At 39.5% G+C, this 15706-nt stretch overlaps 1 protein-coding gene across 1 annotated transcript; it reads left to right on the top strand.

Annotated features, from left to right (window-relative positions):
• Positions 1–7183: 7183 nt before the first annotated feature.
• On the top strand, positions 7184–9262 carry LOC308277017 (zinc finger CCCH domain-containing protein 14-like; the record flags this gene model as incomplete). Its single annotated transcript, XM_080716041.1, is given in 3 exon segments — positions 7184–7256; positions 7259–8337; positions 8339–9262. Coding segments are annotated over 3 exon segments (2076 nt in total).
• Positions 9263–15706: the final 6444 nt, after the last annotated feature.

Below are 15706 nucleotides of genomic sequence, written 5' to 3'. Positions count from 1 at the left end.
TTCACTATCTTTGGTCACTTTCCTGTGTTACTTAAAGAAGAACAAAGAAAATCCTGCTAAATGGTCATGGTGCTGGAAACATGGGTCAGTTTTTGACCTGGGTCAGAATTGGCTGAAGCAAGTGATAGGACATCCACCTCATGCTTTAGCTGAAATAAGTTGGTCCAGAGCAGCATGCCATGGCTCTTTCTCAAGAAATTTCTAAGCAGCTGCTGTGGGGATGATAATCACAAGGGGGCACCACTGACCTGTGGCTGCTGAATGGAGGCCAGAAAAAAACCTGTCTTTTTTTTTTTTTTTTTTTTTTTTTTTTTAGACAGTTGGTTCTGGGACAGGCAAGGGAGAGGAGTAGGGAATACTACTGAATAGGGAAATGCTAGATTTATTGCTTCTCTGGGTGGGTAGGGGCATGAGTTGAAGCTACACCTGGAAGGATTACTCTTATTTCATTTGTAAAGTGAGTCCATCTGGCACTTATATTAAGTTCTTGTTATGTGCCATTCAGTGTTACACCAGCCTTTGAGGATGTGCAGGTGAATTATACAGGTGACCTTTGGGAATGATAGTTTCACTCAAGTGTGCAATGAGAAAAATGGGCCTTGAGGCAGGGTCAAGTAAGCGTCCTGGAATAGAAATGTTGGGACTAATTCTGAGCAGGAGGTTAGGTATCTAGGTAGAAAGTTTATGTATTATTCTGCTTCATGTTACTATAACAAAATATCAGGCACAATTAATCTGTAAAGAAAAAAGGTTGATTTAGCTCACAACCTTGGAGGTTCAAAGGCTCAGCCCTGGTGATGACAGCAGGGGTTGGCACTTCATGGCAGGAGCACATATTGGAGAAAAAGTCACATCTTCTCCCTGGAGGCAGAGCAAGACTGAGCTACTAAAGTCCTGCATCCTGTTTACAGGTACACCTCCAAGGAGATGAGGCACTCTCAGTAGGTCCCACCTCTTAAAGGTCCATAGCACCTCCCAATGCTACTACTCAGAGGACCAGGCATTTACTTCCGGACCTTCGAGAAATACCCAAGCCAACCTTCAAACCCCAGCAGTCCACTTATGGGAAAGAACAGAGGTGAAATAAAGCACTGTGTCCCGGGAAACGTCAAGCAGTCATATGTAGCTGGGGATGGGTCAGTGCAGTCCCCAGTGTTCACGAGGCAAAAAAGGAAGGACTTTATATACATCAAGTTCAGAAGCTTGAATTTTAGACAAAATGCAGTGAGGGAGCATTAAAGAATTTTATAAAAGGAAAACATCTTATTTTCTTTTTAATTTTAGAAAGCCAAGTCTGTTATGAGCTAAGATATACTGAAGGAGGGTAGAACTAAAGGGAGGTAACTATTTAGGTGAGAACTGGTCATCAGAATTTATTAAACCACCATGTACACTCTTATGTCACATTTTAGTATCTGAAAATTCAGCAAATAATTTGCTTGTCTCTGCAGATAAAGTCCTATGCACATATTTCAAATCAAACAATTGAGATAATTTAAAAGTGAAAGCCACTGTCTTAGACTTCTTTATCTACTCAGACTTAACCAATATTCTTTCTCTGAAACTCTACCTATGTACATACTTCACAGTGTTATCCCAGTACTGACCATTAACTGTATGTGTTAACTATGCTTCAGGAATTAGCAAAAGTTCCAGTCACACATGTTAGGTAATCAATGTTGTCTTCTATCAATGGTATAAGACAATTTCTCTTGTATGCTAGGTGAGACTTTCTTTGAAGTCTTCTTTCTAACTATATATCTATTTCTTTCTGATTGGTTTTTGAAAAGTTGTTTTTTGTAGGTCAATCTAGAAGAGTTACAACATACATTAAAATATAGTAAAGGCTCTGAGGAATCCTGCAAGAAATAATCTGATTCTGCTCTTTATCAAACTCATTTGGTCAAATAATCTGTAATCTAAGTATTAGAAATACCTATTATCCTATCTTCAGAACCAGTTTTTCAGATAAACTACTTTCTATTATATGATAATATTTATAATTAAAATATCAATAACATTGCCAGAATAGCAAGGGACGATCAGTTTTTTTTTTTAAATGGAATCCTTTGGTTATTCAACAGTTTTCCAGGTTTATAAGTAACTTTCTGCTCTCTGGCTTCTAGGAGCACACAAATGTTTTGAAGAAAGATCTACTTTTAATTTTTGAAGAAAGATCTACTTTTATAGAAACAAGTGATACTATTAATCACTGGTGGCAAAAGCCCAAGAGCTGATGACAGTGATAAATGCTGTTCTGTTGATAGAGATGAGGACATGGCACAGACTTTCAAGCTTGGATTCTATTTTCTGACCTGAACATTGGATTTGGTGATGCCTCAACTCTACACGTTCTGGATAAGCACTTGTTTTGTGGAAGCAAGGCTGTGAAATGCTGCTGACATAAAAGGGTTAAAAATGCAACCTATAGACACTTATTGATTGATTTCAAAGACAGAGTAATAAATGAGTTAAAAGGTCAAATTCTGCACCCACAGTGCTCAGGGTCACCGCTTACTAATGATGTTCCCTGGACCACAAAATGGAGCAAGTTAGAGTATCCACATCTTAGAGTTGTTGAGAGGATTGAATGAGTTAATCCTTGAGGTTCCCAAAAATAGTTCCTGGCACATAACAAGTGTGTTGTAAATGTCTGCTACAATTTTGTGCTTGGCACTGTGTAGAGTGGAAGGGATAAGAAATGAATAAGATGCCACCCTTGGCCCAAAGCTCCCAGACTAACGTAAATAAGTTATAGTGATCAAGGGTGAGAAATATAGCTGTAAAATCATGTAGGAGAGAGATATCATTATGTTTGATTAGTGAACCATTTCCAGAGTTCAAGAGATGTGGGTTCAAATTTTGGCTCCATTACTTGCAGGAGCTTAGGAAAGTAAAATTATAAGGTAGAATAATGTTGCAGAAAAAAAGTAAAATTTATAAGGTAGGAAAATGATGCAGAGATAGTTGGCAACACTATCTGATATTATTATTACTATCATCATCATCATCATCATCACTGATAGGAGAGATAGTGGTTTGAGGAGATGACACCATTTGATTTTGTTCACCTGCCTAATCTGGGTTGTCTTTCCAGAAGGATCTGGGTATCTGTTGCATGAAGGACAGATGTGATTATGGGCTCAGGCTGGTGACTGTGCCTGAGGTTCTTGTGAATCACCCTCTTGGTATTCACAAGAATACCAGTGGCACTTCTGGCACACCTGGACTCTGGGGCTTGGAGTTTTGAATTCTGGCAGGTGGGTGCCATCTGACTGAGCTGTTGCAAGGACACGTTTGGAAGAGAAGCCTCTGCCTTTGGCTCAGGCCAAAATTTAGTAAGCATTTTGTAAGCACTTCTGATATGGGGATGGGACAGACAGATCCCTGGCCTTTTGTCTCTAACTATTCACTTAATTCATGGCAGGCAAGGGTCTCAACATTGCTTTCAATGCTACAGATTGAGATCTCCCTCAGTAGAAGATGCTGGTGAAATCCACACAGTCTTCCAGGCTGCCAGCACAGTTAATGCTCAAAGTGTCACCAGAGGGAGAGAGAAGACCAGACTGGCCAGAACTCTCTACTCAACTTTCTTGACTCTCATTCTGCCCTTCCACTCTTTACCTGGAAGCCTGAGCATCTCTTGTTCCTCACAAAAAAAAGAAAAGAGTAAGATAGAAGGTATTAATTCAGGAAGGAATAAAAATTAAAGAATCGTTTCCATTACATTTTTTCATACTTTTCTTTGTGTTTACTTCTTTCTGTCACAGGCTCATTTTGGGGGAAATGAAGCCTTTATCTAGAAAAGAAAACCTTAGTTTCAGAATACAATTAGCTCCATCTTAGAGATGTCCCAGTACCTACCTTTGCGATTACATACTCGGCATGCTCCTATCTCTAACCTGTGGAGGTGAAGGCACCCTGATAGATTAATGATGAAAGTGGGAACTGGTACACACATGTTTAAGGTAGAAATTTAGCAGTATTTAGTTCAATTATATATACATGGGTCTTATGATCCAGTTTTTTTCTTGAGAATGCATTCAAACAAATATTATACATGGATTCATAAAAGGACATACATGGGGTATTTACGATAGCATTGCTTATAAGGCTTTGGAAGCAATTTGGGTGACTCAAATAGCCAATACTGAAAAAAAATAAAGAGGTACAATTTAGGAGATTCCATCAAGGAGCATTACATAACATTAAGAAGCAATAGAATAGATATACATACAGTAATATAGGTAAATCTGAAGAATGCAATACTAGACTTTAAGGAAATAAAGCAAAAAGTAAGATTTATAGCAAAATGCCATGCAAAATTACATGCAATGGAAACAATAAAATGTGCTTTAAAAAGAACCCATAAAGAGAAAATGGTTAAGACCAAATCTATCTGAATAGAGACTTGGGATAAATATGAATAACTAAAACAAGAAAAGGCTGTTATGCAAACCAACAATGATGGTGTAGGTATAAATGATAAGTGTGGTTGATCTACTCAGAAAATAAGGTTAAACATAGATCATTGAAACAAATTAATAATTAAAATTATTTAAAGTTAAATGGATAAGAAAGAGGATATCATTGCTATCTTTCACTATTTTGTCCCCAAACCTGGTCATTTAGAAAATATATTCACAGTGAAACTCTTCCATTTAGAAATTCCTCTTCTCCTGTGAATTGCTGGGACAACTAGAAGAGCTGACTCATAACATTTTTTATTTCTTTCTTATATTATTCCAGACACTGGTATCTCTTCCTTGTCCTTATGGTTTTCAAGAAAAATGATGGCTTTCCCTGCACCATACTAACCCCACTAACTCATGCTAAGTTCTATCTCATCTAGGATATTACTCATACTATCATCACTTCTGCCCTTGATTTCTAGTCTATATTTCATGAAAGAATTTTTTTCTTTCATTAATAGTTTTAAAAATTGTATATTTGTGCAAGCCGTTGGGTTAGGTGTCAGGGAAAATAGAGTGCAAGTATTATTGATATAGGTAACTATTATTCCTCCAGCTACAGAGGTGAGCAGAGTAAATACCCAGTGATTTCCACCAGGTTGTAAGTGGGTCCTCCTGTAAGGCCTAAATAGGATGTACTTCCACATACATTATCCTCTAAGGCTTGCTGTATCTGATACTGATGGTATGGAATGTATATTCAGCATTTTACTGACAAAGAGCACATGTTTCACCCTGTGCAATAGTGACCATATCTAACACTATTCTATTCTGCAAAACCAACTTCCTCATCTGGATGTTTTTGTTCATTAAAAAGGAAAGAACCAGCCGGGCGTGGTGGCGCACGCTTGTAATCCCCGCGCTTGGGAGGCAGAGACAGGAGGATCGCGCAGGTTCAAAGCTAGCCGCTCGCTCTGGCTTAGGAGACCCTGTTTCCAAATAAAAATGTAAAAAAATAGGTCTGGGAGTGTAGCCCGGAGATAGAAGGGCTTCCAGGAACCCCAGTACCACAAAAAAAAAAAAAAAAAAGGAAAGAACCTATTGGGACATATTTAAAAATTCTACAAGAAGCCAGGTGTGGTGGTGCACACTTGTAATCTCAGCATTTGGGAGACTGAGACAGGAGAAACCAGGTTAGTGGACACCCTCAGCTACTTACTGAGGCCCTTTGCAACTTCAGTGAGACCTTGTTTCAAATAAAGAATAAAAAAATAGGGCTGGCTGTGTAGCTTGGAGATAGAATGCCCCTGGGTTCCAACCCCAGTGCCACAAAAAATTAATAATTTAAATAATTCTTCAAAATGTTGGGCTAAGGCTCCCATCTATAGTTCTATATCTATAGCACCACCCCTGGAATTAACAAAGTTAACATAGTTCTTGGGGCAACCATCCAACAATTTGATTGGTCACAGACCAATTTACCTGTTGTATACATTTTGGGCTCAACAAATCTTCTGTCATGTGGTATCCTTCATTCCATTCTGGGTTGCTGTGATTTTAGGTTCATAAGATAGTTCAGTGGTTTGCAGTTGTAGGGACAATTCACCATGGGAGACCATTGATTCTCTCCACTGGTAGGTCAGTGCAAACCTGGCAATAGGAGCTGTTGTGCAATCTTGAAAAAGTGTATGCACAGACTATCATGGCCTGCCATTGATCTGGATAGTAGGACAGGCATAAAAAGAAACTATTACAGGTAACTCTTTTCTTTCAGGAGAATGCAGGCAACATGCTCATCTTGAGAACATTCTCTACAGAATACAAAGAATAGACCATTGTCTTTAACTGTGTGTTTTGCAAAACTATGACATCTGCCCCTGGGGGAGGCGTGATCTTTACCAGCCAGGGCCAGGTAGCTATCCAATGGTCCAGTTACAATTGGGCCTTTTGTCCCAAGCTTTATGGCTCAAGACTGAAACCCATGGCTTCTGCATACACCAGGGCCACTCCCAGATTTATCTTGCTGCTCCCAGGCCAAAAGTGTAGGGAGTAAGAGAGATTTTATTCTCCCAAGTTCCCTATAACCTTCAAAGTATGGGGCATTCTTGCTATTACCTTAGCTAAGGGGGCCTTCCTAGTGTGGTGAAATTTCTAATTTAAGAGCTACATTGCCTTTGGTACTTATACACACGACCTCTTCTGAGGAGGGCCCCAATCCTTCAGCTACTCTTTGAGGAGTTGATTAAAGCCTTCAGTAATTCTGGCTGTTTGGGGACAGACTTGTGCTAGAGTGATTACAGCATCATTACCAGGGGTCTGTAAAGGGTAAGTAAAGGCCTATTTGCTGGAACATGATATTGATATATAATAGCTCCTTCCCAGAAGCCCCACTTCCATAGGTCCTTTCACATATCCTTGTCCCACAGTGGGCAGTGTCCAATCAACCAGTCTTGAACTGCTCATTGGGGCAGCCACAGGTTAGTTCCTGGTAGACTGCCCAGCTGTCTGTACATGGGCCAATATACTTCATGAGAACTAATCAGACCTCCCAAAGCTCAACCCATTGGCTGGAACATCTAGCACCTGTCTTATACCAAAACATTTTCATGGCAGGCTATAAGGCCACAGCAGCCCATGCTGATGACTGCCCATGACATGAGCCATCAATATTTCTTACTTCCGGGCGGCTCGGCTGCGCCGTGGGAGCCCGCGGCGGGCCCCAGGTAAGCGAAACGCCGCGCAGTGCGGACCCCGCCGCCCGCTGCGGAGCCATGGAGATCCGCACCGAGATCAGCCGCAAGATCCGGAGTGCCATTAAGGGGAAGTTGCAAGAATTAGGAGCTTACGTTGGCTTCATGGTGTATTAGATAAACTTCGCTCTGTTACAACTGAAACTTCTAGTCTAAAGTCTTCTGATACCAATATCTTTGATAGTAATGTGCCTTCAAACAAGAGCAGTCTCAGCAGGGGAGAAGAAAGGAGACACGAAGCTGCAGTGCCTCCTCTTGCCATTTCTAGCACTAGACCTGAAAAAAGAGATTCCCGGGTTTCTACAAGTTCACAGGAGCAGAAAACCACTAATGTCAGACAGACTTACGAAGATGGAACTGCAACCAGACTGATGTCAACAGTGAAACCTCTGCGGGAACCGGCTCCCTCGGAAGATGTGATTGATATTAAGCCAGAACCAGATGATCTCATTGATGAAGACCTCAATTTTGTGCAGGAGAATCCCTTATCTCAGAAGAAACCTACAGTGACACTTACATATGGTTCTTCTCGCCCTTCTATTGAAATTTATCGACCACCTGCAAGTAGAAATGCAGATAGTAGTGCTTATTTAAACAGGTTGCAGTTTCAGCAGCAGCAAAACAGTATCCATGCTGCCAAGCAGCTAGATACACAGAGTGGCCAGGTGTATGAAACAGCACGTCTGTGTGAACCAGAAGTGCCGAACAGTTTAGAAGAAACTTACAGTCCTTTTTTCAGAAACAACTCAGAAAAAATGAGTATCGAGGATGAAAATTTTCGGAAGAGAAAGTTGCCTGTGGTGAGTTCAGTTGTTAAAGTAAAAAAATTCAGTCACGATGGAGAAGAGGAGGAGGAAGATGATGATTATGGTTCCCGTACAGGAAGTGTGTCCAGCAGTGTGTCAGTGCCAGCAAAGCCTGAAAGGAGACCATCTCTTCCACCTTCTAAACAAGCTAACAAGAATCTAATTTTGAAGGCTATATCTGAAGCTCAAGAATCTGTAACAAAAACAACTAATTATTCTACAGTTCCGCAGAAACAGACACTTCCAGTTGCTCCCAGAACTCGAACTTCTCAAGAAGAATTGCTAACAGAAGTGGCTCAGGGGCAAAGCAGGCCCTCCAGAATAAGTCCCCCCATTAAAGAAGACGAAACAAAGGGAGATAGCATGGAAAAAAAATCAAGGAACTCAACAGAGACAATTGTTATCCCGACTGCAAATTGACCCGGTAATGGCAGAAACGCTGCAGATCAGTCAAGATTACTATGACATGGAATCCATGGTCCATGCAGACACAAGATCATTTATTCTGAAGAAGCCAAAGCTGTCTGAGGAGATAGTAGTGGCACCAAACCAAGAGTCGGGGACGAAGACCGCAGATACCCTTCGGATACTTTCAGGACAGCTTTTGCAGACACGAGATCTTGTACAACCAGATAAACCTGCAAGTCCCAAGTTTATAGTGATGCTGGATGGTGTCCCCAGCCCCCCAGGATACATGTCAGATCAAGAGGAGGACATGTGCTTTGAAGGAATGAAACCTGTAAACCAAACTGCAGCCTCAAACAAGGGACTCAAAGGTCTCCTCCACCCACACTTGCAGTTGATGAGCAGGCAGCTTGCTGACCCAAATGCTGAGATGAGTGAACTGAGTGTGTCACAGAAACCAGAGAAGCTTTTGGAGCGCTGCAAGTACTGGTCTGCGTGTAAGAACGGGGACGAATGTGCATACCACCACCCTGTCTCACCATGCAAAGCCTTCCCCAATTGTAAATTTGCTGAAAAATGTTTGTTTGTTCATCCAAATTGTAAATATGATGCAAAGTGCACTAAACCAGATTGTCCCTTAACTCACATGAGTAGAAGAGTTCCAGTACTGTCTCCAAAACCAGCAATTGCGACACCATCTCCATCTTCCAGCAGTCAGCTCTGCCGTTACTTCCCAGCATGTAAGAAAATGGAGTGTCCCTTCTATCATCCAAAACACTGTGGGTTTAACACTCAGTGTACAAGACCAGACTGCACATTCTATCATTCCACCATTACTGTACCACCAAGACATGCCTTGAAATGGATTCGACCTCAAACCAGTGAATGATACCCAGTCCTACCTGGTGGAAGATCATGCATTTTGAAAGTTTCCATCTACTGATGAAAGATTATTCTACAGAAGTTGTCAAATCTTTGAAACTTGGAATATATTGCTTTCATAATATGAAGTTTATTGCCTATCTGAAGTGTCTAATTTTTCAAGTTTGTAAGTTTATTTCAGTAGTTACAACATTGGGTGTTTTTTGTTGTTGTTTTGACTATGAAAAGGCAGTTAAAGAAAAGCTACATTCTATTAAAGTCTTTGAGGCACGTTTGTACACTACTGTGTAAGCATCACCACTCATGATTGTTAATGACGGTACTGCAGTTGAGTCTTACATGGTTGTAGTGTGGAGATTGTCATTATTCTGAAAGTTGAGCTGATGTCACTTTCTCCAACAATGATGTCTTTCACCCACCATGAAAACAGGACTGGCCAAAAGTATTGAGGCAGAGGCAGCTTAAAATAAGTTATTCGAATTTGCTTTTTAATTTTTAAATTATTCAGTTTGAAAGGCATGATAGGCATCTCAGTGTGAGTGCCACTTTGGTAAAATGATCCCTGCGTTCCTTAAGTCCCTCACCTTCTGTGAAAGGTGGGCAAATAGGGCAAGAAACAGTTGGAATGACAACTGCAAAAACAAAACGAAAAACGGACAGTTCTTTAAAATGCTTTCATTTACTAGTAACATAGACTTTTTTGGAGGGGAACTACATTATCACAAAATTATACAAATTTTTTTACAAGTATATACATAGGTACCAGAAAACAGACTTTAAGCTCACAAGATTATAAATATACATATATATTCCCACATTCTGAAAAATAACATTCTCAGAAATAACTCCACAGAAAATATAGTTACTACTGAAGATAATTTTTGAAATGTAAAAATTAGATTTAGGTAGTATATTTTAAATGACAGAACTATATAATTATAGAGATAAGATGGGTAAACTGCAAAATAGGATGAAACTTTTGGCCTATTGTATTAATTATGGAGTTTTGTGTGTGGTTTTTAAAAGTGTTAAGGCAAGACGTGTCAAATGCTTTAGAATTAAATAACTAATGGTAACTGATTTCAAAGACTTGATGTATAGTAGTGTTTTTCAAAATTAAAAGCTTAAAAAAGTGAAAAAAATATTTCTTATTTCCATGGGTAGAGGCACTATTTCTACTTCATAGCGTGTTGCTCAGAAAATGCACTGGGACTTGGGTGAAGGCTAATTGAGTGCAGTGTGCATGTATGCCTCTATCAGCTTGCTCTCCATTAAGATGTGTTACTACAATGAACCAATAAAAAGAAAAAAAAAGTTACAATAACAAAATAACTACAATATGCCAATATTGAGGTAATATCAGATCTTAATAACATGTTTGATGTTACTTCTAAATTAGAGAATAAAAGATATTAATTAAGCTAAAATATGTACTAGACTTCAAAAAGCTTTCCCTTCTCTTGTAGGGACATGAGTTATTTCCACTTCCCTGAGTTCTGAGGGTGCTGTTTCTGGGAACTGTACTGGCCCCAACAAAGCATGTAATTGTTAAGACAAAGAGATATTAGAAAACTGTGCATTACTTTAAATAACCACCCAACTTGGTCAGAGTGGGCATTTGGGTTATTCCTGTCTGAGAGGTCTGAGTCCAGGACCTCAGCTAACCTTCAACTAAGTCTGCACCTCATTTTTTCAGAGTGGACATTTGGTATATCCCTTCCCAGGGTATCTGGGTCCAGGACCTCATCCAACCTTCAGTAGAGTAGGTCGTCTGAATCATCACTGACCTAGTACCTATAATGTAGGTACTAGGCAGAATGTATGACCTCTGCAACTTTTGATATTTGTGATTATCCCAAATGCTCCAAATTCCAGATGCACCTGTAACTGTTTGATCATTCCTAGTCTATCACTGCTTCAGGTTTCACCTATGTTTTACCTGACCAGACAACTTCTAAGGATTTGACAGAATACTCAGGTCCCTGGACCTTGTCCTTATTGATGGCTCACTCCTATTCCTAGAGAGTGGCTTGGAGGCTGCATGCAGCTGCTTCTGACTCTAAGAGAATCAGGATTTGAGGTTAGTATAATGGCATCAATATAATGGTACAACTGTACATCTTCAGACTTCCACCAAAAGACCAAATCTTGTGCCATCAGACTGTGACACAAGGTGGGACTATGCAAATATCCATGGGGCTATATACAAAGAAGGTCTAGTTTAAATAATGCTATGTCCATATATAAAGGTATCATGACAAATCTCACTAACACGTGCGGGAAAGGAGGGGAGAAGAAGGAGGTAGGATATGTGTATGTATGAATGTGCCACTTTGAATCTCACAATGGTGTATAATTACAATATCCCAATAAAAGTATTTTACAAACCTGAAAACAAAACAAAACCAAAAAAAAGTTCCTTTGGCACCCTTCCCAGGTAAAAGCAAATTGTTCTTGGCTTTCTGGAGTAATGGAAAAAAGGCATTTTCCAAGTCTACAATGTAATGGAACTGTCCTAGTTCATTTGACAGACAATCCATCAGTTCTGTGATATTGGGTAACACTGCATGCAAAAGTAGCAGTCTTACTTTATTTAACTCCCGATAGTCCACTGGCATGTGCCAAGAACTGTCAGGTTTTCACACTGGCCACACAAGAGAGTTGAATGGGCTATGAGTTGAGCAAATTACATTTGCCTCTTCTAGCTATATATTGTTTGTCCAATTTCCTCATGTGATAGTCTTTACTACATGTACCTGTAGCCAAAATTTTCTAATAGTTGTCTGCATAGTAAATTCCTGGAATATGTTCACCTCTAGGAAGTACTCAGCTAATTATCCTATTTAGGAGACAAATTCTCTAATTCTCAAAGTCACCAGAGCTCATGGAACTGTCACTAGTGCCAAGAAGTGTTGCACATTTCAGGGAGACCAGTAGTCAATTTTACATATGGGCAGAAGTGAGCCAGTTCCTCCACTAATCTGGTACCCTAGAAAACTCTAGTTTAGCCTACCACTGGCCACCACCACCACAGCAGTCCACAGTGTGTACCATCTACTGTTGTACTGACTTGCACTGAGTCATGGTTGAGCTCAAGCCCATTTGAGCCCACTGTGATTGAAATTGTGCAGCCTGACCCATGTACCCCTTCACTAAAACACCAAGCTAGCCTCACTGTTGCAGGTAGGACATTCTGCCCAGTCTGTGAAGCTGCCAGTACATGCTGGAATGTGTGCCTACATGCACTTTAAAAGACTTTTAAACTTCTGGCTGGGGATGTACCTTGTCCCATTCTGGCTGAGACATATCCCAATCCAGAGACAGGGTTTATACTGTCAGACATTCCACTACTGGGAATTATAAGGAGGCAGTGGGCCACATTTCCCCTATTCCGGGTTGTTCCCCCCAGGGCTGCTACTCCATAGGGTTGTAGAAGACATGCATTCCATTCTGTCAACTATGTCAATTGTCAGGGACCTAGTCAGGGGCCAGCTATAGTCACAGGGGAGATTTCAGTGTTGAGATCCCCCCCACCCCAGAGAAGAACATCTGCTGAGTTGTCATCTGGAGGAGAACAAACAGAAAACAGGAACTTTATTCACAGACCCTTCCTTATATAGAGTTTTGGGGAAAATGACAAACACATCAGTGTGGTGTGGGCATGTACACTACACTTTGCTTAGCCATTGTGCATAACTATATACAGTGCACAAGTGTGAGATGCATGTGCATCTGTAGTGCACATGCTCGAGATGTGAATACATCTGTGGCTGTAAGGGATCCATGCACATCTACAATGGCACAGATCTTCTGGTCACTGCCAGCCTGTACTCCCTCTGGGTCTCCACAGGAGCAAACCTTTAACACAGACACTTTTGGGAGATGCTGAAGATCTAAAGTATAGTAATAGCTATGGCTCTAATTTAAAATTTAGATATCATATAAGGCCTATTGGGAAGATCTTGTGTGAAAAGAATTCAAAGTCTTAATTTCATACTCCATGGCATAAATTCTATGTGAGATAGTAATTTTATTCTGAGGAACAAATGCATGTCTGTTTCAGACCTCCAGAAAAGTTTTTCTTCAGCAAAATATGCCAGTTTAGATAAAACAAAATTTATATACCAACACAAATAAATTAATATTTAGGAAATATTTAAAATAAAATATTTTGACAACATTTTACTATGTTAAGTAGTCTTCATTTACATTGGGTGTAATCAACTCCTTTTGGCAGTTTCTTGTGTTTTTGACTGTTTGAAACTGAACTCATATCTCCTCTGTGCCTGACAGAGTCTCCCCCATACTCTTAGGATCTGAATCCAAGGAGGTCTACTTATTTCCTGACTTGAGGAACCAGCCTTCATAGCTCAGCTGACTATTTAGGGTCATTGCCACTTGAGGTGGCTCTTGCCCATTCCTTAATCACCCCAACACCTTGGGATTTAAGATTTTGCTGGTGGTCCCATTATTTCCAAGAAAATATCCTTATTATATTTCTCTTCCTGCATAACCCTACCAAGATTAATCTTATTACAACAAATTTTCCCGTCTCCTTATGCAATATCAGAGGACCAAGATTTCTATGTAATTGCCGTCTGGACAGCCAAAATTGAAGCTCAGCGATTGATGAAACAAGTCTTAATTTCATACAAAAATATTTCTGGTACTTCTGATTCATGGAGTTTGCATTTTCAGCCCTCTTACATAGATATACTATTTTCTACTGGGCTTTTCTTGATATGTGTATCTGTGATCTCCACTTAAAACAATCTCTGCCTCTTCTGGTCCTTAGTTAACAAATGGCTTTATCAATTAATCTAGTTGTACAATCCACAAACCTGATATGAATCCACCACTTCCTCTTCTTACTTCACCCTCCTAGTATGGCATCACACCATGTTTATTTTACCTCCTACATATGTCTTGATTTCATTATCTTTTTAAATATATCTCCACCACCACCACTCTAACTACTCACCTTCAAATATTTCCATTGTGAATGGAATGATTATCTTTTTCTTCTTAGATATAACAATGTTATTCTAAAGCCCATTCCACTTCTCTAGTCCATTAATTATTCTTCTATCAAAGTGGTCCTTAAAATATGTAAGTCTAAATATGCAAATATGTTTTCTGAAATTGCCAGTGGCTTTCCATTTCTGTTAAGCAAAAAGAGAACAAAATGAACAAATAACCCTCCCCTCAAAAAACTTAACCAAACCAAAACAAATCAAACCAAACCAAGCTAACATCAACCAGCATGATCTCTGTGCTTCCTACAACACAGCATTCAGCATTCACACTATATTCTTCCCAGCATTACCTTGCTTTAGCCATATGTTTTCTAGTTCTTCTTAGTTACCAAGGTATATATAGTACTTTCTTTACTCTTTGTAGGCAATATCCTTTCCCCCTCTTGACTAGCTAATTACTTCTTATTCTTTTATTTTTATCATTGAGGGAAATCCTGAAGTCACTGAGAAGTCAAATATTCCTGGGATTAGAAGAGCACACTGAACTTTTTCCTAGCACTTCCTCTGTGCAGACATTGATGAATGTTTAACCATGCCACTTGTTTTTCTGAAAAATTGCACCTTCCATGCAAGTAGGACCATGTCTCATTAGGGTTTCTACACAGCTCAGTATAAAAGCTTAATCAATATTTATTGAATAAGAAAATTAAAGCCTCTTACTTATTCCAAATGACTGAAGTTTAAAGAAAATTGGGTTTCACTTAATGAAAGTGACAAAAATTTTTGATACTTTGAAAGAACAAAATAATATATAACTATAAAAATGGGGAAAGAAAGAAGCTGAAGTGGCTAAACTAAAATGAATTTCTAAAGGTATCTTGAAATAGATTTGATTAGAAACACAGAGCCACTAAAATTCACTTAAAGATAAAGGTTTAATGCAGGTATTAGCTCATATGAAAATATGAAAGTCAGGAAAGTTATAGCTGGATGACTGAAGACATGGTAACTAATCCCTTCATCCAATAGCACCAAAATGGGTGAAATCCCTTGAAGAAGTTTGAGAAGTTACTGAATATGGCTACTGTAAAGAAGGAACCATGGCAAGTTCTGCTAGGCTGCTATGACTGGAGAGTAGGACTACTGTGAGAAGGTTTGGAAAGTGTCTTTATTTGCTCCTGATGGCCTCTTGAGATGAATGACCTGCTTTTGTTTTACTTTACAAATCTTCTGTCAGTTCCTCTGGTTGGAAAATTCTGACTTAGAGTCACATAAGAATCCAGAGTAATGGTGGTGCTGACAAGTTGACAAAATCCAGAGAGGCTATTTCTGGATTTCATTCTGGAACTTTTGGCACATGACATTCCACCATAGTTGCTGAAGAAAAATTCAATCTCAAGAATCCAGTACAGAATGGGAGGGTTTTGTTCCCTTGAAGTCTCTGGTAATAAATATAGATGAGTTTTAGTAGGCAT

This window comes from Muscardinus avellanarius (assembly GCF_963383645.1).
Source record: "Muscardinus avellanarius genome assembly, chromosome: 1".
NCBI lineage: Eukaryota > Metazoa > Chordata > Mammalia > Rodentia > Gliridae > Muscardinus > Muscardinus avellanarius.
Note: the sequence above shows the minus strand (reverse complement) of the source record. Positions and strands in the feature narration are given on the sequence as shown.